This window comes from Venturia canescens, chromosome 10, assembly GCF_019457755.1.
Source record: "Venturia canescens isolate UGA chromosome 10, ASM1945775v1, whole genome shotgun sequence".
Lineage (NCBI taxonomy): Eukaryota > Metazoa > Arthropoda > Insecta > Hymenoptera > Ichneumonidae > Venturia > Venturia canescens.
This window is the reverse complement of record NC_057430.1, coordinates 13,650,610-13,673,753: the sequence shown is the minus strand read 5'-3', so window position 1 is coordinate 13,673,753 and position 23,144 is coordinate 13,650,610. Positions and strand designations below refer to the sequence as shown.

Genomic DNA, 23,144 nt, shown 5'->3' with positions numbered 1-23,144 from the left:
GCACGTTTTGTATTCGGATGAACTTAATTAATGATCGAAGGAGGGGGAGAAAATTCATTGAAATCCGACAAGTCGATTATTTACATAATATTGTTATATTCGTATTGTTTCAATAACGTTGTGTATTCTTTCTGCTTTTGTTCCGTTTTCCTACGATTTAATTGCAATCGAATTCTAGCAAAATTCTAAATAGATCATCGGTAAATAGAGATACTATCGGCATAAATAAATTCGAAAAAAGATGAGGGTTCGTCTTCCACTCAAAGTTGTTCGTACGTTTTTAAAAACGACGAGAGTCTCAGTAAACGACTGAGCGAGGGAAGGGCTGACTCTCATAACTGCGTGTAAACGTGTCAAAAAAAGAAAAAAGCAAAAAAAAAAAAAGAAAAAGATCCACGAAAATAGTCGAACAATGTGGAACATAATTTACACAGTACTGCGCGCTTATTTTTTTTTTGCAATAATACGCAACGCTCGATTTCGTTACACGTTGTTTCCCTCATCGTGTGCTGCGCGGCTTAAAAAAACTGTATTTTTCCTTCATTTTCAGTTTATTATTATATTTTATCATCAAGTTAGACATCAGATTGATCGACCAATCCCAATGGCAGAATGATACAGTCACCGCTATCGCCGTAATATATGTATATGGTATCCAATTATCGAATAAATTCGCTCTTACAATGAGATATGCAATTAAATACGAGACGGACGAACGAGTGTAATCAACGAGTTTTTCAATATCTCGCGTTTCGATAACACTTTTATAGAAAGAAAAACAAAGAGAAAAAGTGTAGAGACGAAATGTTTTTATTAGAAATTCTTCTCTGTGGACAAGAAGCAAAATAATTCCGTGGTTATTTCGATGTTAACTCGTGGCGCCGATTCATCAATATTTTTCAACAATTCATTCTCTTCGTTCCTTCCGACTCGCTTTAATTGTCCGCAATATTTTCTTTCTCCCTCCCTCCCCTCTGTTCGACAGACTCGATCGTCTTGTTCACTCAACTTTTTCTTTTTCTGTCTTGCGGACGAGCACACCCCCTACGAATGTCTCGACCACGTACGATCATCCAGTTATTATACGTTTTTCATTTCTTCATTTTCTTGTGATTGAATAAGTATATTTAGAGGTATTAGCAATAAATTGTAGTGAGGATTTTACCATCTTGCCATCTAGCATGAACAAGCTTATATTGGATCTGGGTGTCAGTGAATATAGGTAGTAAAGTAATTTTACGTGGTATCTAGAAGAAACGAACGTTGCTTTTTTACGCTGCTGATGCTGCTGCTGTTGCCGCTTCCTTTCTGCCGATATTGTCATTTGTTTTCCCAACCTTTCTTCATCCGATATTTATTCCCATTTTCTTCTCTCTTCTCTTTCTCTGTCTTTGCTTCGGTCGGATACTTAATGGCTTCATCAACGCTTAATGGCTCCATTTATTCCAGCCCTGATTTTAAAAAATGACAACGAATCATTATTAGTACATTTCCGATCATTTTAAAATATTGCATGATAAAAATAAATGATTAATACTCTTGCGGTAAATATCGAATATTCATATTTTACATAATTTTGTTTATATTTTAGCAATTTACTTGAGATGATCACGACAAATGTTGTATGTTCATGTTTTCTGTTTTTTAGGCAATTAAAGTTGGATTTATAAAAGAGTTTTGTAAAATCAGATTCGTCGTATTTCGGGAACTAAAAAATATTCCTAAAGACCTGTCTGAAAAAGGACAGCAGGTTTTTCAGCGACTGAAGATCGTTGAACGAGCTTGAGGAATTCATTGAAAAAAGATGCAGTCGAGCATAATGGATTTAGAGGATGATCTTACCGGATGCTGTTTTTCTTGGGTTGGGTCGGACATTCCCCACGAAGGTGGTTCCATTTTAGGGTTTTCGTTGTGAGGTATTTCGGGCAGGCCAGGAGTGCTAAATTGTCCGGGTAACAGAGCGAGTCCCGGGATCAAGGAAAGTCCGGCCGCGGCAGCAGCAGCAGCTGCGGCCGCTGCACTTCCGTTCGGGAATGCTTGCTGCTGATTGTCCAAATGTCCCTTTAATGGATTGATAAAATGAATGAAAAACGAGTTGCATACCGGTGGGATTTTGTATTAATGAAGGATCAAGATGAATCATTCCTCACCTGATAAGTTGATTCCATCATTTGATGAAGCTCTGCATCGATATTAGACATTCGATTGTACGAGGTGTTTGGTCGAAACATTTGATGTCTATCCATTCCAGGTTGGGCGATGTTGGCCCAAGAGTTGACGAGTTTCTCATTGTTCAGCATCCAGTTGATGGAGTCTGCATCACCGCCGGGTCCCATGCTAGTGGCATAATTTTTCCACGCTCTCTCGGTCCCGATCGGACGAGGAACCTTGCGATCTTCAATTTTGATCTGACTGATTTCCTGGGCAACGACTTGAGCAGGGCTGGAGGGTGACATCGCGGGCGAGCCACCGTTTTCAAGGCTGGTTATAAGATCGATATTGCCCGACTGTCCAGCTATGCTTCCCAAGTGATTGGGGAAGCTGATTTGCCCCATCATAGGATCCTGATGAGGGGGAGGTGGACAATTGTTGGGCGGGGGTACAAACGGCCATCTGGTTTGTCCGCCATTGGACGAAGCTAAATTCGTAGCGACTCTCGAAGCTCCTGGTGGAGGAGGTGGAGGTGGCAGAGCTCCTCCGCCTTGCTGGTATTTTCCCATCGGAAAATTGGCAGCTCCTAGCATCGCGAGATTATTCGATTGTTGTATAGCGGTTGCAGATGGTGGAACGCCGCCTGGGACGTTGGCAAACATGTTCGGATGTATTCCCGTGGGTGTATTAAGCATCGTCACTTGGGCTTTGTTGTTGAGGTGGAGAGTGCTCGAGAAATCAGGTGCGCGCGGATTCAAACGAGACATACTGACGGTTGTATTGACGGTGGACGATTGGCCGCCCATTGTTTGAGCGAAGCTCTGCATGTGCGGGTGAAAAGGCATCATTGGATGTGCTGCTGCCTGCGCGTCACTCGGTACCATTCTTAGCAAACTCGAATTAACATTTTGATGCTCGAAACCGCTGTTGCTCGATTTAAACAAGTTCACATCGATCGAACTTGCTTGCGAGTTTGAACCTTGCTGCTGTTGCATCACGTGCTGCTGCTGTTGCTGTTGTTGCTGCTGTTGCTGGTGTTGATGCGTCGACGAGCCTCCGCCTGATCCTCCTCTACTGCCTATTTCGGACTGGTATACCTGCCTATTGTACTGCGATAGCTCTATATTTTGCTGACTCATTACCGGTCTCGCTACCGCCAAACTTCCTGGCGCTTTGTTCGTTTGGTGTTGTTGTTGATGCTCGTTATAATTAACTGACGATTGAAATTGCCCTTGCTGCATTGGATTGTTACTGTGGATTCCCGAAGGTGAAACTCCACTCCCAATTGGATTCACTCCGCCACTCGCACCACCGCCCGAACCACTCGACTGAGCTTTACTCGACACCGGTGAACACATCGCTGTTGCTCCTCTGTATCCCGGAGCCTTAGAAGCGTCCACCTAAATTTTTTTAAACCCAACGTTAGTCAATTGCACAAAGTGAGATTCGTTCCTATTGACCTTTCGATAAGGAGTAGGATAATGCGGCGTGCTTCGTTAAATTCACATGTACATTTCCATGTTTATTTATTTATTTGTGAATTGAAAATGTTCCAGAATGAGGAAAAAAATGAATTTCTTATTTATTTTGAGAGCTTTCTGTTTGAAAATCATAATTTAGTATAGGCTTCGATAATCTGATTCGTTTTCTTGATGAGTCGATTAAAAAACTTATAGGATAAAAGAATGGCAAAACTAGCGTTCGTTTTTTTCACTGTAGAACTTTCACGAGGCAATATTAAAAGTTCAAAAGTTTTAACGTGTTGTCACATTCTCTCAATGATCAAACGAATTGGGAAGCCCAATTCTTTGGCATTTTTTTTTTTTTTCATTTGAAAAGATCGTCATTAAATGACAAAAATGAATCATCCCGCGCGTTTAATTTGTGAAAAAGATGGAAGAATTTAGATTGTCGCTTCTGGATCTCTTCTACAGGAGAAATAAAGCTGCGCTACATCACCCACTCCATTCGGAATTTTTAACTTCGAAATTCGGTTACAATGAAGAAAGAAAACATTCTTACCTGAGGAGGTGCGCTGTCGATAAATTTGTTAGCGGAATTGTTACTGGATGAATTAACGTTAATTCCGCCGCCGGCAACCGTAGCAAAATTCATGCCTTTTTGAGACTCATTTTCGCGTCCTCCCCACATAGATTGTTGCGTAACTTTGGAAAAGGTATCATTGAATAGCGAATATTCGAGAGGTGTATTGGTCGGTTGTTGTTGAGCTTGTTGATGTTCGACTATCGTAGGTGCAACGGGAGTAGAGCTGCGCATTTGTTGTTGGCTCTGTGACTGTGTCTGAGCGTTAGTCGACAATTGTTGAGGTGGTTGTTGCTGGGAAGATTGCATAATTTGTTGTTGTTGGAGCTGCTGGGAAGTTTGTTGTTTTTGTTGTTGCTGGGGTTGCTGTTGCGATTGATGGTGGGGATGGTAAGAGGGTTGATTCTGTTGTTGATTTAAAATATTAGGATGATTGTGGATGGAATTTTGTGAGGATATCGCGGGTGGGGAGGGTGTAACGCGAACAGAATTGCTCGAGGTAACGACCATGTTGGTATTGTCCGGACCGTTGGACAAGACGTTGGGGTGATTAGCGGATTGTAGATTGGTAGTGGTCGATCCCCCGGACGAGTACAAAGTTTTACCAGCGTTGTTATAATGTAATATCGGCGGTGCTGATAGCGTTGGCAGTGGTCGGCAGTGTTTCGGCGATGTTCTCGTGACGCCAACAATGACGCTGCTCGAGATGGTCGAGCTGACGGAGGTCAAGCCGGTCATCGAGGAGGAACCAAAAGACGAGGAAGTCCCCCCGGAGAGAGCGGAAGTCGATGACGCTGGAGCTGATGCGGCTGACGAGGACGACGACGAGGAGGACGATGAGGAGGACGACGACGAGGACGAGCACGAGGAACCACCAGGGACGACCGAGGCACCAGCTCCCCCAGCACCGGCTCCGGTTCCTCCCATCGACGTGGACAAATTCGATTGCTGTCCGGATGTCTGCTGTGGCGTTGCCGGGGCTGTGGACGACATTACGGTCACAGATTGCGATGCTTTCATCAGCTTACATCCTTGATTACTGTTTGTTTGCATGACTGTGCTTGTGGGATGATTCGAGGCAGTGATTTCGGTTAATTTGGCGGCGAACGAGGATCGATTCGTAACGGAAGTAACCACTTTCGTTCCACGTCCCGCCGTCATAATGGCGCTCGTGTAAGACATTGTTGTCTTAGTATTCGTCGAGGATGACATTTGGGCCGCGGCCAACGACTGCGCTCGTTTCTCCGCTGTGGGGAAGTTGTCACAATTTTTACCGATTATAAGAAAGTTTTTTTCTTGCTTTTCTTTTCTTTTTCTTTGTTTTGATTTTTGTTTTTGTTTTTCGTTCATTTTTTTGTTTCCTAGTGAATTAATGTGTACGAGAGTCGCGGAGAAGGAGCGAATTCGGGTCCAGCTGTCCGCTGCCCACATATCTTCCAAAGTGTTACAGATATATGCGCTTACATATATTCATAGAGAGGTTTGCTTTCGGGTTTTTCATTTGCTTTGCTTTTTTTTCGTTACTTTTACCACTTCTATCGCGTAAATAGTCCATCAAGCTAGAGGCCACGTTCCCGAATAATCCAACAGAGATCTAGAGAGTCGAAGAAAAAAAGAGAGGGCAAAAGGATGAGATAATGATACGAATGACTTACCGGCTGCGACGAGTCTCGGGGCAGTTGTACGAGACATTGGAGCTGGAAAAGCTCCTGCCAACTTAATGCTCGATGACGAACGGAGTGGCATTAATTGAGCGACTGGCGTTGGTCCAGAATTGTAACCAACGCTGCTCGAGCTGCTGTTACCAGTTGCTCCACCGTTCACGTTGCTGCCAGATTTGTTCGATTGTGATCCAGTCACGCTGCTCGCTGCACTCGACGTTTTCGACGATGCGCCCGCCACCGCCGAAGTCGCTGTTCGACTCTTTGTTGCCTGAATTCATCAAATGCGAAAATAAATCGATCTTCTTTCATTTCATCAAAGACTTTTTTGAAATTAAAAATTCCAGGCTTACGATGCTTGACAATGGAATTGTCGTTTTGTCCCAAGATGAACATGTAACGACCGTCGGCTTCGCTTTCTGTAGCATTTGAAGTATATCCACGTCCGGATCTTTTATCAGAGCTGCTATTAACGTATGCGCTTGTTTCGTCGCGTCGGTCGATCCTCTGCGAAATATCAACGTCATTTAGAAAATTCGTAAATTTACAGCTATTTCGTGAACTGGGATGTTCAATCAACATTTTGTACCAGAAATTTGAATGTTTATAAAAACTACGGCTGTTTCCCCATTATGATTCCAATGAATACAAGATTAAAAAATTCTCGTGCAAATTTCAAATTTTTCATTTCGAACAAATGAAAAATTTTCAAGCGATTCCAGTATAAAAGTACGAAAAGGAAAAAAAAAAAAACAAAAACGTTACTTGATCGTTATGATTCTTTCGCCCTGGGATTTGCTCTGTTTTTCCACTTCGATGTGGGCTCCGGTCGCTCCTCTAATGGCATTTATGTTGCTACCACCACGACCAATCACTCGACTTATGGCGTTCGGTGGAACGGAAACTTTCTTCGAGCGGAATGGAGAATTCATAAATCTTCCCGAATCGTCCGATTGTCCTCTGTGCACACAAGATCGAAAATTATGACTTCTCACTTCAAGCGCTCGAGTGAATGGATTCGAATTCGGAGTCACATATTTAATAACGAGTGCCGTAGGAAAATAATTGGCTCATAAAAGTGCTTTCATCAATTATTCCACGGGCAAAATAATAACCAAGCAAAAAATGAAATTTAAAAAAGCAAGAAAAACAAATTATTCACATAAATTTTGTACTCACTTTCGTACAACTTCTTTCCATCCTTCCTCGCGCTTACCGCCTTGTTTCGGGCTGGTTGAATTGTTCGTTTTGACATTGCCACCAACGGAATCGTCGTATTGCTGATTGGCATTGGATTTTTTGCCTTTGCCCGAGATATAAGTCTCGTTTCCGGTGGCCTCGAAATCCTCACGATCTGCGGGATGCCTCGATGACTCAAAAACAAGTTGTCCTTTGAGTTTTCGTTCGCTCGAATTAACGGCAGCTGCGGTCGCCGCTCTTGTGCTCGAGACTGACGATGGTGCGGCCGTGGTGCTCGAGGTTGCGACGTTGCTACTCGCACTCGCTGCTGCCGCTGCTTGGGTTCGTCTATAAATAAAAATACAAAAAGATTATGGGCTGCCCGATTTTTTCGAAATTCAAATATAAATCTCTTTTTTTTTTTTTAATGACAGAAACTGACTTGTCGGCGTTGGAAGTTTGAGACTTGGTTGGTGTTACGGTGTTTTGTCCACCGACGTTGGATGACGAATTAGTCGATGGTATGGAGGATTTAGTCGATCTATGCGGTGACGTATCTTTGTCGTTATTATTATTATTGATATTGTTCCCAGGCCCGGCGTTGTTCTTTTTCTTCTTTTTGTCCTTTTTCCTTTCCCGAGCTTTGACGTCGTTGCTGCTACAGCTTCCTTGGCTATTGGCATCGAAGCCACTGTCACCTTCCTCTTTGTCAGGATCCTCAGGGCTTCGGTTGACAGGAGAAGGTGCGTTGCCCAGTCTCTCGCATGTTTCGACGTTCGAAGCTGCCGCATTGCCGGAGCTTGAGCAGGTTGGATTGGCATTTGCGCCACCGCCGCCTCCACCTCCTTCGTGATCGCTGTCGTCCTCCCTATCAGCATCGTCGTCATCCGATTTCTTTCCATTTTCCTCTTTGTCTTCGTAAATGGTTTCATTTTTCTTGTTCTCTTCGAATAACTTTCGTTTCTCTTCTTTCCTTTCGAGTTTCTTCTTTTTCTTTCTTTCTCTGCGCCTTGCGGCGGCAGCTTTTCTTGACTCTTCTCTTGTTTTTTCCATGTCCAATTCCTCGAGCAATATCGAGGCATTTTTATTCGCTCTTGCAGCTTGAGTGTCCTTAGCGGCGCGTATGATTTTCACGCATTCGGAACATTTCTCCAACAATTCTTTATCGTTCACTGTCGCTATGTATCTCGTCATTTCTTGATCGCTGGGAAATTGCGTTACGTGATTAACCATCCATTTGACGACCTTGATGTGGCCCTTGCGAAAAGCGGCCATGAGACAGGAGACTTTGCGATTGTCCTGGGAATCGATGTCGGCGTTAGCGTAGTATAGTAACTCGACGACACTGAGATGTCCGCCGTTCGCTGCCAGCCACAGAGGGCTGTTGCCTTTTTTGTTCTTGACTTCGACCTGAGTTCCTCGGGACAGTAATAATTCGACGAAGCGACAATGACCTTTGTCCGCGGCGATCGTCAGGGCGGTGTCCCTCGAGGAAGGTACAGGAGTCGCGTTAACGTCGGCTCCTTTGGTCAAAAGTACGCGACCAACTTCGACGTATCCACCGCTGGCGGCCTCCATGAGAGGCGTTAAACCAGTTTTAGCTCGATGTTCGACGTTGGCTTTACGATCGAGAAGAAGGCTAACGACTTCGTGTCGACCTTGGAAGCAGGCAAGAGTCAATGCGGTATTACGATTTGTTTCGATTTGGGCGTTGATGTCACTGCCCATATCAAGGAGAAGTTTAACCGCTGCGGTATGTCCGTTCATCGCAGCCAGCATAAGCGGCGAAATTCCAAGCTTCGATCCCGTCCGTGAATTTATTTCAGCACCGTGGCTCAGCAGTAATTTAATTATATTTACGTAGCCGCCAGAAGCGGCGAGACTCAAGGGCGTGTAATCCGAAACATTGCGATGTTCCTTGTTCGCTCCTCGATTAAGCAATAGTTCAACAACTTCGAATCTGCCTCCGCTGCATGCCAGCGACAACGGAGTATCCTTAGTACGTTCCGACTGAGCTTCGATATCAGCCCCGTGATTCAAAAGTATCTCGACGACTTTTTGATGTCCCGCTGTAGCAGCGAGTATCAGAGGAGTGAAGCCTTTTTTGTCGCGGTGCTCGATATCAGCTCCTCTCGACAATAAAAATTCAACGAGTTCCTCGTGACCGCCGGCGCAGGCAAGGGTCAAGGCGGTATCGTGATTACTATCGGTCTCGGAGTCGACATCCATGCAAGAGAAAGGAGCAAGAGGTACTTGGTTAGCTCCGGTATAGCTTGCGGAAGGAGCGGCTGCAACACCGCCGCCTGCGACAGGAGCTGCGACTCCGGTTGTATATTGCCCAGCAACGGATGTCGGATCTAGTTGATAATTTTGTCCAGCGAAATTAGCAACCGGAAGTTGTTGCTGCTGACTCGTTTGCTGAGCCTGTTGAGGTTGCAATTGCTGCTGTTGTTGTTGAAGTTGTTGCTGTTGTTGTTGGATAGGCTGCACTTGATGATTCACATTTGTTTGCTGCTGCTGTTGTTGCTGCTGGCACGTTTGCTGCTGAGAGAGCAGAGGATACCGAGCTTTTTTGCCTTTGCCTCCTGCAGCTGCTGCTGCCGCTGCTGGAACCGTGTAAACTTGTTTCTCGTTCTCCGTGATCGTTGGACCGCCGGCTGCGGCGGCAGCGGCCGCTGCTGCCGCTGCCGCAACGACCGAGGGTGCTTGCGTTTGGGTCGCCACTTGCACTTGATTTGCAGACATACACTGGCCAGGAATTCCGCTACCTCCACCGCCTCCGATCGGTTGAACCAGCTGCTTTTGTTGCAGTTGCTGCTGTTGTTGCTGCTGCTGCTGCTGCTGCTGCGGTTGCTGCTGTTGCTGAGGCTGCTGTGGCTGAGATTGTTGCTGGAGGGATGCCTGCTGCTGCTGTTTTTGCTGCTCGAACCAAGCAGGACGTGGTCGCGTACGGTGCAACGCCGCTGCTGCTGCTGCAGCCACCTCCATTCCTTTTTTCTGCATCAAACGTCGACTCCTCGTAAAACCGTTCATTACCAATTTAGCACAGGCAGGATCGGCCAGTAATTCGGCTACGACCTTTGCGCGAACGCTTTTCTCCTGAAACAATTTGGTTTTTCTCTATCTTTCATCAAAGTTCATGTTTCATTCACTTTATCGTTATCCAATTCCCAAATGAATCTTCGCGGAAATTCTCATCAAGACCGCATTTTATCGTTTACTATGCAGCCCCTGTCAAAACTATTAGACACTCTGTAACATTTCAGATATCTTCCTATTTTTCCAAATCAATATTCTAACCAACTCTTATTCTATTCTAACTATTCTGTTAAAATACCGAGAGTTATCAAGGAACATTAGAATCTGCTTTTCAACTATTAACTGCTTAAATATTCGAAAGTGAATTTCCCCTCATTGATTTCTCGTTTGGAACCGAAAGATTTGAGCCCACGCAGAAATAGATGCAATGGTAAACGAACTCTTCCATTCAGATCGAAAGAACCGTGTAAAAAAATATCTGCTCCAATTTTTCAGCGATCCTTCTAACACTCCTATGACTGAATCCTCAATAGCAAAGTTGATACGGCATGGAACTATGGAGTAGAATCATTATACTGCTACGTAGTTTAGATCACAACCACGATTGCTAAGATTACGACTTTTGACAAATGAATTGACATAAATATGAATTTTTGTCATACCTGCTCAGACTTTTGACGCAAAGACCAGTGATGTTTTTGCCGCTGAACTTGCTGTTGCTGTTGCTGCTGCTGCTGCTGCTGTTGTTGTTGTTGTTGGCCCTGTTGTTGAACCTGTTGGACTTGTACCTGCTGCTGTTGTTGTTGTTGGTGCTGTTGTTGTTGTTGTTGTTGTTGTTGCTGTTGTTGTTGTTGTTGCTGCTGCTGTTGTGGTTGTTGAATTTGTTGTGATGGCGCTTGCACCTGCTGTTGTGGTTGTTGGATTTGCAGTTGCTGCTGCTGCTGTTGAGGAATTTGTTGCTGATCGTCGCTGTACATCAGCTCTAACTTTTTAAGGTATAGACTCTCCTGACCATCTGGTCCTAAATAAAAAATCACGAAAAATTGTAACGTTGATCAAAATTCAGGTGAGAAAGGGAAAAGAAATTTTTTATAATGAGAAAATTACCATCGGGAACATCATCGAAGTGAAGCGCTTCGAAAATGTCGGCAACGGTCTCGAGGGGAACTTGCGTACCGTCCTGCAGCTCGAACATGTTTTTATCATTTTTCATAATTGCCTTCCAGATCGGACATTCCGTTTGTCCGATACATCTATTGAGCAGCTCTTGCTCCGGGTTTCCGAGAACTACGGCCTGATCAGGGCTCTCCTGCGCGATCGATAAAACATTTTCAATATTATTGACCCCGAAAATGCAGATTTTCAATTATCAACAGATTTTTTAGAATTAAAATTGTCAAACGTACCTGGCCAAGTTGACCATGTTGACCTCGGGAAGGACGAAGACATTCCATAAGTTGTATAGGCTTGAGAATGCCGTAACGTCCGAACCCGCCAGCGGCTACAGGTTGACCGTTTTCTTCTAATTCTTCAATAACTTCTTGGTCTTGTTCCTGGGTCGCTTGATGCTGAAAGTGTTGATGCGGTGGAGATTGCTGCTGTTGTTGTTGCACCTAACATTGAAAAAGCAACGCACTCGGTACAGTAAACGAGAATAGAAGAAGATTAATGAAAAATCTATGCGAGTTATGGAGAATAATTAACCTGAACTTGATCAAGCTGCAATTGAAGCTGTTGATTCAATTGTTGAAGTTGATGTACTTGTTGAACTTGATAGGTATGTTCTCGTTGTTTCTGCTGATACTGTTGTTGCAATCCAGCCATAAGGGTAACTTGTTGTTCTTGTTGTTGTATTTTTCCAGTGAGCATACCGGAGGCCGCAGCGGCAGCAGCCGCAGCAGCGGCTTTTCTCACGATTTTCCCTTCTTTCTTTGAGACCGGTTTTGCTTTTGGTCGATCGCTTATAGCTGTATTTTGGCTGACGTCGCTGCTCGCCGTGATTGGTTGAGAAAGAGCGCCGGCAGAAGCTACGACGTTGGGCGATGGAACGTTACCAGAAGTGGTGACCGGGGCAATACCGGTGGTTCCAAGGCTCGTGGGTGAGCCGGTTATAATCGGTGAACTCGGTGCTGGTACAGCAGCATTGCTCGTTACAATCGGGATTGTTCCAGTAGTTACCGAGGCGCTATTCGCTGTTGTAAAATTGCCTGTTGTCGCGACACCTCCAGCGTTGCTCGATATCGGTGGCAAAAATAACGGCGGTGGTGGTGTGCTCGGAAAATTAGTTGCTCCGACACCCGTTGACGAGGCTGAAGCGGCCGCGGCTGCAACGACGTTTCCAACTATTGGAAAATTATCGTTTAGCGTCGAGGGGGCACCGGGACGAATTTCTTTTTCAGCTCGTCGCAAACTCTCTTGCAAAACAAGCCTTTTCGTCATGTAATAACCCGCGGTGTAAGCCGATATTGCTGTTTGAGCCTCTTGGTCCAAAAGACTCCCGGAAGTTCCCACTGAGCCGCAAACGAGACCTGAATATTATTGCTTTTTTTTCTTTCCTTTTTTTACGTGCAATTTCAAACATTTGCTTTTGCTTTGACGTTCTTTTATGTTTATTAGGCTAATGGAAAATTTTTAAGCTAGAGGAATTCATTCAATTAGGATAAAATCGCTCGGATTGTTTTGACCATGCTTTGCTCATCGTGAAACATCCTACGCGACACAACAAAAAATTTTAAAGACTAAAACGTACCGGCAATTTGAGCAGGCAAATCGATGTTGAGTAAACCCGGCAACAGTGATTCGGCCGTTTCTACAGCGTCCGCTGGTTGTTGTTGCTGCTGTTGTCCAACAATAACGTTCCCGGAAGTCGCGGATGGACCAAGAAACAAATGATCCGCCGCACTTTTAATCAGCAACTCTCGTTCTACCCTCTGTAAAAAGTTTTTTCTTTTCGAATGTTTTTCATTGAACTAATACCGCGAAATTTTATAATGGGGATGTTAAGAAGAGGGACTGCTGTCGACTTGACGATTTTGTAACCGGAAAATTCAAGTATCTTTGTAACTAATAGAATCACGTGTAGGAAAACGAATTTTAAACTTTATGTGGACAAAAGCTTTTTGGGAACACGATTTTTTTTCTTTTTTTCCAAAGTCAATATCAATCCTATAATTGGGCGAACAAAAGAATTCTATGCAAGCAATTGGGTTCCACGAAAATAAAATATGCGAAACTTCTAATTTTATTCGACATTCGTCAGGCAAAATTAAGCCGCGGACTTGAGTTATAAGATAGAACCCCCAAAAATCGATAATAATTGACACAAACCTCGATTTCTTCGATAATATGCTGTTTCCTAACCATCTGTTCGAAGGGCATATTCGTGCGTGAATTATCATTGTTGGCGTTGGTAGAAGGGCCAACAGCTGAAGCGGCGTTAGCATTGGCAACATTGACAGCAATGTTGACAGGTCCAAGACTGATGTTGGCTTCGGACAGACCGGAGAAATTGCCGCTGCCTTTGTCGAGAATATTGGTAGCACATTCCTTATTGGTATTATTAGTATTCGCAGTTTCGCCTGCAGGTTGAGTTCTGACTTGCTGCGCTTCGGCGGAAGTGAGACTCGTGTCAGGCATCATCGTGACAGATCGATTTTTCCTTAACAACGATTTTTGCGTGTTATACTTTGGTTGCAAATTTTGTGGCTGATTTTGTTGTTCGCTAGCTTGTTGCTGTTGCTGCTGTTGTTGGTGCTGCTGTTGGTGTTGTTGCTGTTGTTGCTGCTGTTGACTCGGTGAGGATTGCTGTTGATTAGTTGTATTTTGTTGATTCGATGGTAGTTGAGCGGTCGAAGCCTGTTGCTGAATTTGCTGAGAGGTTGCAGCTGGGGGCAATTGTTGTTGAGAGGACGGTTGAGGCTGCTGCTGCTGCTGTTGCTGTTGTTGTTGTTGTTGCTGTTGCTGCTGAGGCATTAACATCGGTGCTGGGGCAGCGTTGTGGGGGTTGTTCATCATAATGCTATGTGGATAATCCAACAGCAACTGTACCACACTTGTATGACCACCCTTAGCAGCCTCGATAAGCATAGTAGAATTGTCCTTTAACTTATGGAATGGATCGGCCGATTGGGCCAACAGTAACTCAACGACGGACAAATGTCCACCGGCACAGGCAAGCGACAATGGTGTATGATCGTTGTTCGTCGTATTTCTATTCAAACTCGCCAATTTCGATATGAGAAACTGTACCGTACACAAATGACCTGCTCTGCACGCTTTCATCAATGGTGTTCGGCCTCCCTCAGATTCGTGCTCCTATTTTTTTTAATTGGAAACAGAATAGATCAATAATTAGTGTCATTTTTTTTTCTTTTTGTGATAGAGGAAAGCGTGAAGAATACAAATTACGAACCAGATCCGCTCCATACTGCAGAAGAAGATCCGCCACGTCGGTGTGACCGTTTTCGCAAGCATACGTTAACGCCGTGTCGCCTGTTTGGGTCTGAGCGTGAACGTCCGCCGAAGACTCGAGGAGATAACGCACCAGATCTAAATGTCCTTCTTGGGCTGCTTCCATAAGCGGCGTTGACGCTCCTAATTCGATGTCAGCCCCGGCTTTTATTAGAAAATCAGCAACTTCGAGAAAACCACCGCAACAAGCCAACGTCAGGGCGGTTTCTTGAGTCTCTTCCGTCTGGGCGTTGATGTTCGCGCCTTTGTGTTTAAAAAAACGAAACAAAATTAGTTTCTTATTTGCAAAGCTTCATCTTCGGATGATTTTTATAAATGTAAACAAACTCACCCTGACTGAGGAGAAGAGCAACCATTTCCTCGTGACCTTCCCGTGCTGCCTCCATCAACGGCGTGTAACCTTCATCGTTGACCTCCTCAATATTGGCGCCTCTTTCGATTAACAGCATCGCGAGATCAACGTGACCACCGCAAGCTGCTAAAGTCAAAGGCGACTCGAAACTGTCCGTTGGCATGTTCACCTGAGCACCGGAATCCAGGAGCAAACGCGCCACTTCCACGTGACCGTCCATCGAAGCCTCCATAAGTGCGGTGTGCATCTCGTCGGTTTTGTGTTCCTAAAACCGGGACACAATTCATCGTCGAGAAATAGGAAAGACTCACTTTTTTTTAAATAAATTTCATGAAATTATTGTGAAAAATTGAAAGTAAAGTAACAACATTTGAATTCCGATTGACTTCCGATGCGTTCTCAAGACGTGAATTCTAATCAATCGGTCTCCAGACGACCACGAAACGGGTTGGTTAAACAGTAAGCAACATTTTTCTAGGAAAACTGTTGGGGCAATCGGACGAAGATTCTTCACGATTGATTGCATACAGAGAGAAACTTTTTCAAATGGCAGTCTATTCACAAAGCCACGTCACGATATGTCACTATTCGACATGAAAAAAAAATCAAAAATACTTCTCAAAACATGTTTTTTGATACGACAAACCCTCGTGTTCCATTGCTCCGAAAAGGTCCCCTTTACTGGATGAACAATGAAAAATGACTTTGTACCTGATCGGCGCCAGCTTCGAGCAGAAATCGAACCATATCCAGATGACCCTTGTAACACGCCAAAGTAAGAGCGGACTCTTTGAATTCGTTCGAATGGGTGTTGATGCCAGCCCCGTGTTCGAGTAAGATTTTAGCAACGGGCACGTGACCCGCGCTCGCGGCTTCCATGAGCGGTGTGTGACCATTCTCATTGTGATCTTCGACATTGGCGCCAGCTTCGAGCAATACTTTAACGACTTCCTCATGGCCGCCCGCGCAACCATACATCAGAGGCGTGTTGCCTGATGATTGCACAGAAGAAAACAAGATTTTTCATTTCGTATTTTTTCACATAGTAACGAGGAGGAGAAAAGGAAAATGAACTTACCAGAGGTCGATTGGGCGTTGACATCAGCCCCATGAGCAATAAGTAAACTGACAATGTCGACGTGACCGGCGCTTGCTGCCTCCATCAAAGGGGTGCAATCCCCTTTGATGCCGCGATCTTCCACGTTTGCGCTCATCGCCAACAATACCTGCTTAAAAACATGGACTCGTGGAGTTATTTCTGATTAAAATTCATCCTCGCTCGTAGCCGATTCACGAGTAATTATTATTTAACAAAACGACTCTGCATTCATTCAAACTTTTTTTTCATGTTATTGAGCTGTCATCAGCTGCCTTAAGTTTAACAAGCGGAAAAAAAACTCATTGCTCTCTCAACAAAATATGGCTCAACAAAAATTGTGACATTATGATGATTTAGGAGAAAAAGTAACTACAAACCTGCGCAAGTTCGTAATATCCTGCAGAACAAGCGAGCGAGAGAATACTCTCACCCTCCTCCGTTGTTTCGTGAACGCTACGTCCCTCAGTGAGGAGTTTTTTAACAGTACCAACGTCCCCGTCTGTACAAGCCTCGACGAGGGATCTCTTGTCGTTCTGTATTCGTGGATTGTCGCTTCTCATGCGAGTGAGAGCCGCTGCGGCTTCGTCCAATGCACAAGATACACTAGACGTTAAACGTCTGAGAACTTCGTGATCCGCCAGATGTTTTCCATCCCCGGATGATAATTTACCAATACCTGCTGCCTCGAGGAGAGCCTCGAGGCGCGCTTGAGTTTCTGGATCCACCGAACGTTCCGGGTCTTCCGGCGTCAACAGAAACTTTGAAGTTTCCGGTTGATTATCTTCGTCCAATTCGGCCTGATCTATGGCAAAGCACTCCACCTTCAAAACAAACGATAAAAGCAACATGCCTCGTGTCATGAAAATCTGTTATTTATGGTAAGCAAAAATACGGAATCAGCATTATCCTAATTGAAGTTCCAAGATTAAATCTACTAGAGTTCCTTGAACTTTCCTTATGGAGTAGCGGATGAAATCTACAAAATTTGTTAAGAAATAACGTTCAGTTTTTTAAATTCTCAACTAGAAAATGTTTTTTCATGTTTCGGCATCAATAAGCCACTCATAATACAGTGGAGAAAAAAATCAAACTTCAAATTGTTAGTACGGTTGGAAACTTCAATGTCACAGGAACTAAGCACTCAATCATGATCTTCATAACCAACAAAAAAATACTGAAGTATACGAAAGATCAAGATTACGAAAGGCATATACCATTTTTCTTCAAACTCGTGACAAAACGACGTCCCTTTGCCGACGAATGTGCATTATCCCGATGATTCATAAGACTGTAACGAATTCGAAGAAAAAACCGCTGACCTCTCTTCAATGGGGCAAACCCAGAAAAGTGATAAAAAAAAAGAAAAAAAAAACAACTGACAAAAAACACGAATCGACTGGAAGGTCGAAGGGTTATCGAACAATGGAGACGAGAAGAAAATGGATCGCGATTTGGAGGTTATGTTCGTCGAGTAACTCACGAAAAGAACGATTGGTGGTGAAAGGGACGATAAGAGGATAGGGAAAAAATGGTGATTTCGTCGATCTCGATGAAATGTCGGGAATAGAAAACGGTGTGAAACTTTTTTAAAAGAATGAAATTAAGATAAAAAGGAAAAACCAATGCAAATGAGAATTTTCCTATTTTTGCGTTAGTGGTAGTGTAGTCGTAGTAGTAATACTACTTTGCAACCTCACCCCGCTGTATTGAAAAAAAAACCATGGGCAGGGGGGGGGGGCAGAAAGAAAAAGAGTACGTCGGTCCTGCGCGATGAGAGCTTGGCTGTTCGCCGTGCTTCGCGATTCTTCGTACCTTACATTTTTTGCTCTCATAAAAAACGAATTTTCAAGGACGAAATGATAATTAGCACAAAAAAAGAAATGAAGATGAATGAGCCATGAAAAATTAAGACAATCGAATCGATCTTCGTGATTCATGTTCGAAACGATGAAGAATCCAGTCTCGTGCTGTTCTACATATATTTTAAACTGGCAAAAAATCATATGCAAATTCCTAAGGGTTAGCAGCATTTTTGAAATAGGATCATGAGGAGAGAAGCATCAAAGCGTTCGAAAGGCTTGGAACGTCGAAGCATCGTTTGCAGAAGTACTAAAACCCTACATCGTTGGGAATAACCTCAAAGAATTACATCGGAGAAAAAAAAGGGACAAAGAAAGGGGGGCAAGGAGGGAAAGATCGCGAACAATGTGCAGCCATTCCGAGGTGAATCTCGAAGAGAAGCTGACACTTGGTCGCTGAAATCCCTTCTCTTTGTGGTGTTCCAGAAAGAGAAAGAGGGAAGAGGAAGAGAAAGAGCGATCTTGGTTGACGGTTCTTCTTCTTACCTAGGGATTTGAAGTTATATCTGTTTTTTCGAACAACGATGTAATTCACGACAAAAGTATGAAAGTAAGGAGACTCGATGAACCGATTGACCGTAGGACAGAATGACCCCCGGAGAGTGAGAGAGACAGAAAAAAGAGAGAGAGAGAGAGAGGGGAGGGGGGAGTTAATAATCACGAAACTCGAATAGTCAACGTCATCGATGAATAATGGAAATCTCTCACGAAACGAGAGCGTCTAGTCTGTTGAAAAACAAAACTACGAGACCCGTCACAAAGTAATAACGACAAAAGGAATATCGCGAGGAAGGAAACTGCTTAGAAGACAAAATAAAACATGGTGGCTAGGTTCACGGTAAACGTGAACACGCGCAAGCGCAAGTTCGCTCGCGCACATCTACACACATCACACTAGGGAGAATTAAGAAAAAAAACGGACGCACATGCAACGAGAAAAGGACCGGGCCGAATTGTACTTTACACATAGAGAGAAAGAGAGACAGATATTACACGCACGTTGGAAGTTTCGGGGAAAACGAGTAGAATTAAACCTGTGGCTACAATTTTCGATACTGAGCAATAAGATGAAGAAAGACGGGAACATCGGAGAGCCCACGGCGTGACACGACCAAGGCGCTGTTACACTACACACTAGCCAACCATGATCTTTTCTACTTCCTCTCTCTCACACACACACACACACACGCACACACACACACACGCGCGCACATCGTTCTTTACTACACGTTTTTCGTCGTCCCTCGACAAAACGTCAAATTCCATACCGTGTCTCGCTTTATTGAAAAAAACAAAGATAAAAACGAAAATTGAATAAAACGAGCAAACTTTTACTTCTTCTAATTCTTTTATCGACGAGGTTGCGAGACGATTGACCGATGGACTCCGCGATGGGCGTCCGGCGTGGCACAAACGAGCCGCGAGGGAAGAGAATAATAAAGCGATGCGTCAACTAGCCCAGGCTAGAGAAAGACAGAGCGAAATACCGTTCTGTACTCCGATCTCCCACACTCGATTTCTATTTTTTAACATCTTTTTCGAGAAACAAACGTTCGTTTTTTAATAACACGAGAAACTATGGAAATACATCGGATACTTGTCGCCCGTTTTTTGTTTCATTGTTGAATCAGGGAATGTTTTGATAATAAATCTTGAAAAGAAGCGACACGCAACTCTGCACAATTCTCGAAACTATTTAACATTAACAAGTTAGAAATTCATCCGTTTTATTTATTTTTCTCACGGTACGAGTGTTTTTATCGAGTGTATTCTCCAACACCAATCCGAACCGGACTATTCATTGTTTTTTCGCACTGACATTCGTGCATCTAAATTTAGTCCGCCCCATGGATTAGAAGGAAGCGTAATTTTGTCAAATTCACGAGTCGCTGGTACCGTCTAACCTCGATACAATCGCGCATTTACCCGCTTGAAATTTCTGCGAAAAAATTCATCAACGTTGACTGACGCGACAATGTGGACGATAAGAGAGCGAAAGAGGAGGAGAGGGGAGGGAAGAGGGAGAGAGCGAGAATGAAGGAAAAAATGCAACAACGCACGAGGAGCAGCACCGTGTGCACCGGAATCGCGGAACGATGAGAATTCAACGTTATAGTATATATTAAAGAGACACAGGAGTGCGCGCGCCTTCAGACACATCTATATATCCACACACGGATTATTATACACGTATGAAACGAAGTAAAAACCCAACAGGCAACACACGCACGCGCACGCACACACACGCACACACACACACACTTAACTACCACTGATACTTTCTGCACATGCTTCGTCGTTGAAATACTTGACGTTTCGCAGCTACTTCGCTGCTGCCTATTAACGCACATATACTTTCGCGATTATATAACCTTTTTCATCGTTTATTCACCCCTCTCGCCCCTCAATTAACTTTTTTTGTTTATAATTACCCTTGAATCAATCATTTGAGCACGAAGCAAAATTGTGTTTCAACAGTTGAAGCTTGAAATTTAAATCTCGCACTGGGTTGTTCTCGGTCTTTCTTTTTTCTCTCTCTCCGTCTCACATTCTCACTGTCCGGAGAGTCAACATGGTCGAAAGATATCGCGAATATAGAGAGAAAGAATCGATACGGCTCGAGTCAAAGGAGAAAAAAGCAATGACGAGAGCGAGGAGAGACGAAAAAAAATGTTTTCACTCCCGAGGATTCTAAGCGTATTTATTTGCTCGGTGTGTTTTAGTTTACCAAGAGACACTCGGAATCCAATGTATAGCAAGACACACACATATAGTACGTATGGAAAAGTGTATATAGTCGAAGAACTCTCGGGGCTTTAACACACAAAAGCAGTGGGAGAAGAACGAAGCAGCAGCAGCAGCAGCAGCAGCAGCAGGCAAAGCGGGCGAGTCAGGCTCCTCTCGGTCGTAGGCCCGCGATCAAAGCCACCAACCTGACTTGCACATGCCCGCACAAACACACGACACACATTAACACACGTACGCGGTAGCGAAACCTTTAACCCATCCTCCATGTTGGATTAAAAAACACACACACATTTTCTTGACGTTACGAGACTCGTGCGATGCATCGAAAGTTTAAACACTCGCAGGTTGCTAAATTAACGGAGCGAAATCTCAGCGCTGTAAGGCAACGCGCGCTTTGTGTGTGAGAATGCCTCGAGGCGCGATCGGTCGCTCGGAAAAATCTTGAAGCAGGAAAATATATCGCGAAACGAAGAGAAAAAGTTGGGACTTTTTCGATCGTGCTCGAAGATTAGAGAACTTTGGTCCTGTCACGAGAACGCATAATACTAAAGGAAATGGCAAAAGGACGCATCGTATCGGAAGTAAAATAATGATGTTTTGTTCTCGAAAGCTAGAATATTATAACGGGGAGGAAATTTCTCGAGAATTTCTATCGAGATTTTATTCGCTAGAGCGACGGAGAGGGCATATAATAAAGAGCGAGGCGCGGGAGGGGAAGGGCAGAGAGGAGAGGGAAAGAACGAGGCACGGGGAGAGATCACCGCTCGAATCAAGTGGTGTACGGACTCTCACGGGCTGGTGATGCTGGCTGGCGACGGAGAAGGGCCGTGTCCGTAGAAGAGAGGAATTAATGTCGGGGTTGGGAAAATTCAAATGAGGAGTTGATAGAACGAGCACTGAAATTTCCTCGTTTTTCGTTTATCGAACGAACGAATTTCCAGGCTCATTTTTACTCGAGCGCCAACGACCAAGGTCGATACGCGCGACTCGTATTTTTTCTCTCATTTTTTATTGTTTTTACCTCTGATATGCTGTCCTCCTCGCTCTCCGACGAGTCTGTCATAAAGCGTGGTTGCGTTTCCGAAAATGTCTCGGTCTCAGACTTAGTGGAGCTTGAATTGGTCGACTGTGTTGTAGTTGTCGACGACGACGTTTTACCAACTTCCCGTCCCAACGACGACGACGAGGACGACGTACCACCACCACCTACACCACCACCGCCACTACCACTACCACTACCACCAACACTAGTTGTTTTATCGTTCTTCTGGCTATCCGAGGTGCTCACTTGTCCTACATTCTGCATTTTTTTTTACTTCCGAATTAATCATACGACACGAAATTCTCTCGCAATCTGTTTGTTCTTTGTATTTTCAACTTTATTTTACGTTTATTTTCGTATCGCGATTTATCGTAGGAATCCGCACGAGTGTACATACGCATGTGTATGCATGTGTGTACGTATATACAACGACGCGGCACTGGTCTCTTCCGAAATCGAAGAAAAAAACGAAAAAAAAAAACGGCAACGCACTTTCGACGGAACGAGGGTTTTTTCTCTCGCTATCTCTCTCTCTCTCTCTTTCTCGCCACCTTTACCGAATTACTCGCGTTGTTAAACACCCTTGCAATACTTAACTGTTCTCACGCGCCCCTTTGTATCCTTATTTTCTCGTATTTTACTCAATCCTTCTTCAATGTTCTTTATCCACCGTTTTTTTTCCACTTTTTCCTTTTTTTTGTTCTTTCTTCTTCCGCTTCGCTCACTATCGCCGTCATTCACGTAAGCTAACACCCGCCATGTCTGACTATGGCCGCCCTCGCTGACGGCGGAGAACTCTCTCCCCCGGTTATTTCCACGGCCATTCCCCGAGACGTAAGCAGCCACACTTGGGAGGGGTAACACCCCTCTCACGCGTCTTCTCGCCGTACTAACACAAACTTTAACCCTCGAGTGTACGTTTATATCACGCCGCCATATCACCCGTACGATTGCATCTACTTTTTCACGTTTACTAACTATGTGTTATTTTCTCGCTCGATGCCGTTACTCCCCCCGTTGCCCCACAGACGAACGAACAGACGAGAACCCCAAGACACCGCGCTCCTCCTGACATCTCGTAGATAATATCTCAACCCCAATTGTGCTCGCAATAAACGCGATCATGAAAATCCACCGTGACTCTCTTAAGGCGGAACCGCGGCAAATTCAAATATATATATATTTTTTTTTAATCGACAAGGAATCTAAAAAATCAAACAATCGTCTGAACCCCTTAAAATGTTGATTTCTAGAAATTATGACACGGTAAATACCGGAAATCAGGAAAGATTATCGGAAAGTTCATTCGTTCAAGTTATGAGAAAATCATTCGTCGATATCAGTAGTCTGATCGAAATGAATTTTGATACTTAAAATTTACAACATTTTTCGATCAACAAAATATGGAACGAAAGTTTCCTAATTGTGTGACTGCCATTTTATAGCCTTGGTTGAGTTGAGATTGGGTGTCGGAAGTAGAAAATCAAGTATACAATTTATT

General features: G+C 44.1%; 1 protein-coding gene across 7 annotated transcripts; it reads right to left on the bottom strand.

Annotated features, from left to right (window-relative positions):
- Positions 1 to 76: 76 nt before the first annotated feature.
- Positions 77 to 22,584, bottom strand: mask (multiple ankyrin repeats single KH domain). Of its 7 annotated transcripts, none has more exons than XM_043431042.1 (22): positions 20,582 to 20,598; positions 17,209 to 17,282; positions 16,372 to 16,815; positions 15,974 to 16,121; positions 15,607 to 15,887; positions 14,875 to 15,160; positions 14,485 to 14,786; positions 13,401 to 14,387; positions 12,823 to 13,003; positions 11,778 to 12,601; positions 11,480 to 11,686; positions 11,181 to 11,382; positions 10,736 to 11,094; positions 7,477 to 10,133; positions 7,035 to 7,382; positions 6,621 to 6,815; positions 6,209 to 6,362; positions 5,850 to 6,126; positions 4,174 to 5,441; positions 2,151 to 3,551; positions 1,843 to 2,061; positions 77 to 1,451 (listed from the first exon to the last, which is right to left on the bottom strand). In XM_043431042.1, exons 2-22 carry the CDS (start codon positions 17,209 to 17,211, stop codon positions 1,428 to 1,430), a joined length of 10,767 nt encoding a protein of 3,588 aa, XP_043286977.1. In that variant the 5' UTR covers positions 17,212 to 17,282; positions 20,582 to 20,598; the 3' UTR covers positions 77 to 1,427. The 7 variants fall into 7 exon arrangements, with proteins under 7 accessions (XP_043286977.1, XP_043286976.1, XP_043286970.1 ...); XM_043431041.1 differs by lacking the exon at positions 20,582 to 20,598 and adding an exon at positions 18,853 to 18,959; XM_043431035.1 differs by lacking the exons at positions 17,209 to 17,282; positions 20,582 to 20,598 and adding an exon at positions 21,623 to 22,584.
- Between the last annotated feature and the right edge of the window lie 560 nt (positions 22,585 to 23,144).

Bases quoted from the DNA above. Each gene is read 5' to 3' on its own strand.
- mask (XM_043431035.1), bottom strand. From the start codon at position 21,907: ATGCAGAATGTAGGACAAGTGAGCACCTCGGATAGCCAGAAGAACGAT. The intron at 14,388-14,484 runs GTTCGTAATTTG...TAAAAAAAATAG, and splicing joins TGCAGTATGGAGCGGATCTG to GAGCACGAATCTGAGGGAGG. The intron at 7,383-7,476 runs GTCAGTTTCTGT...TTTTATTTATAG, and splicing joins CAAACTTCCAACGCCGACAA to ACGAACCCAAGCAGCGGCAG.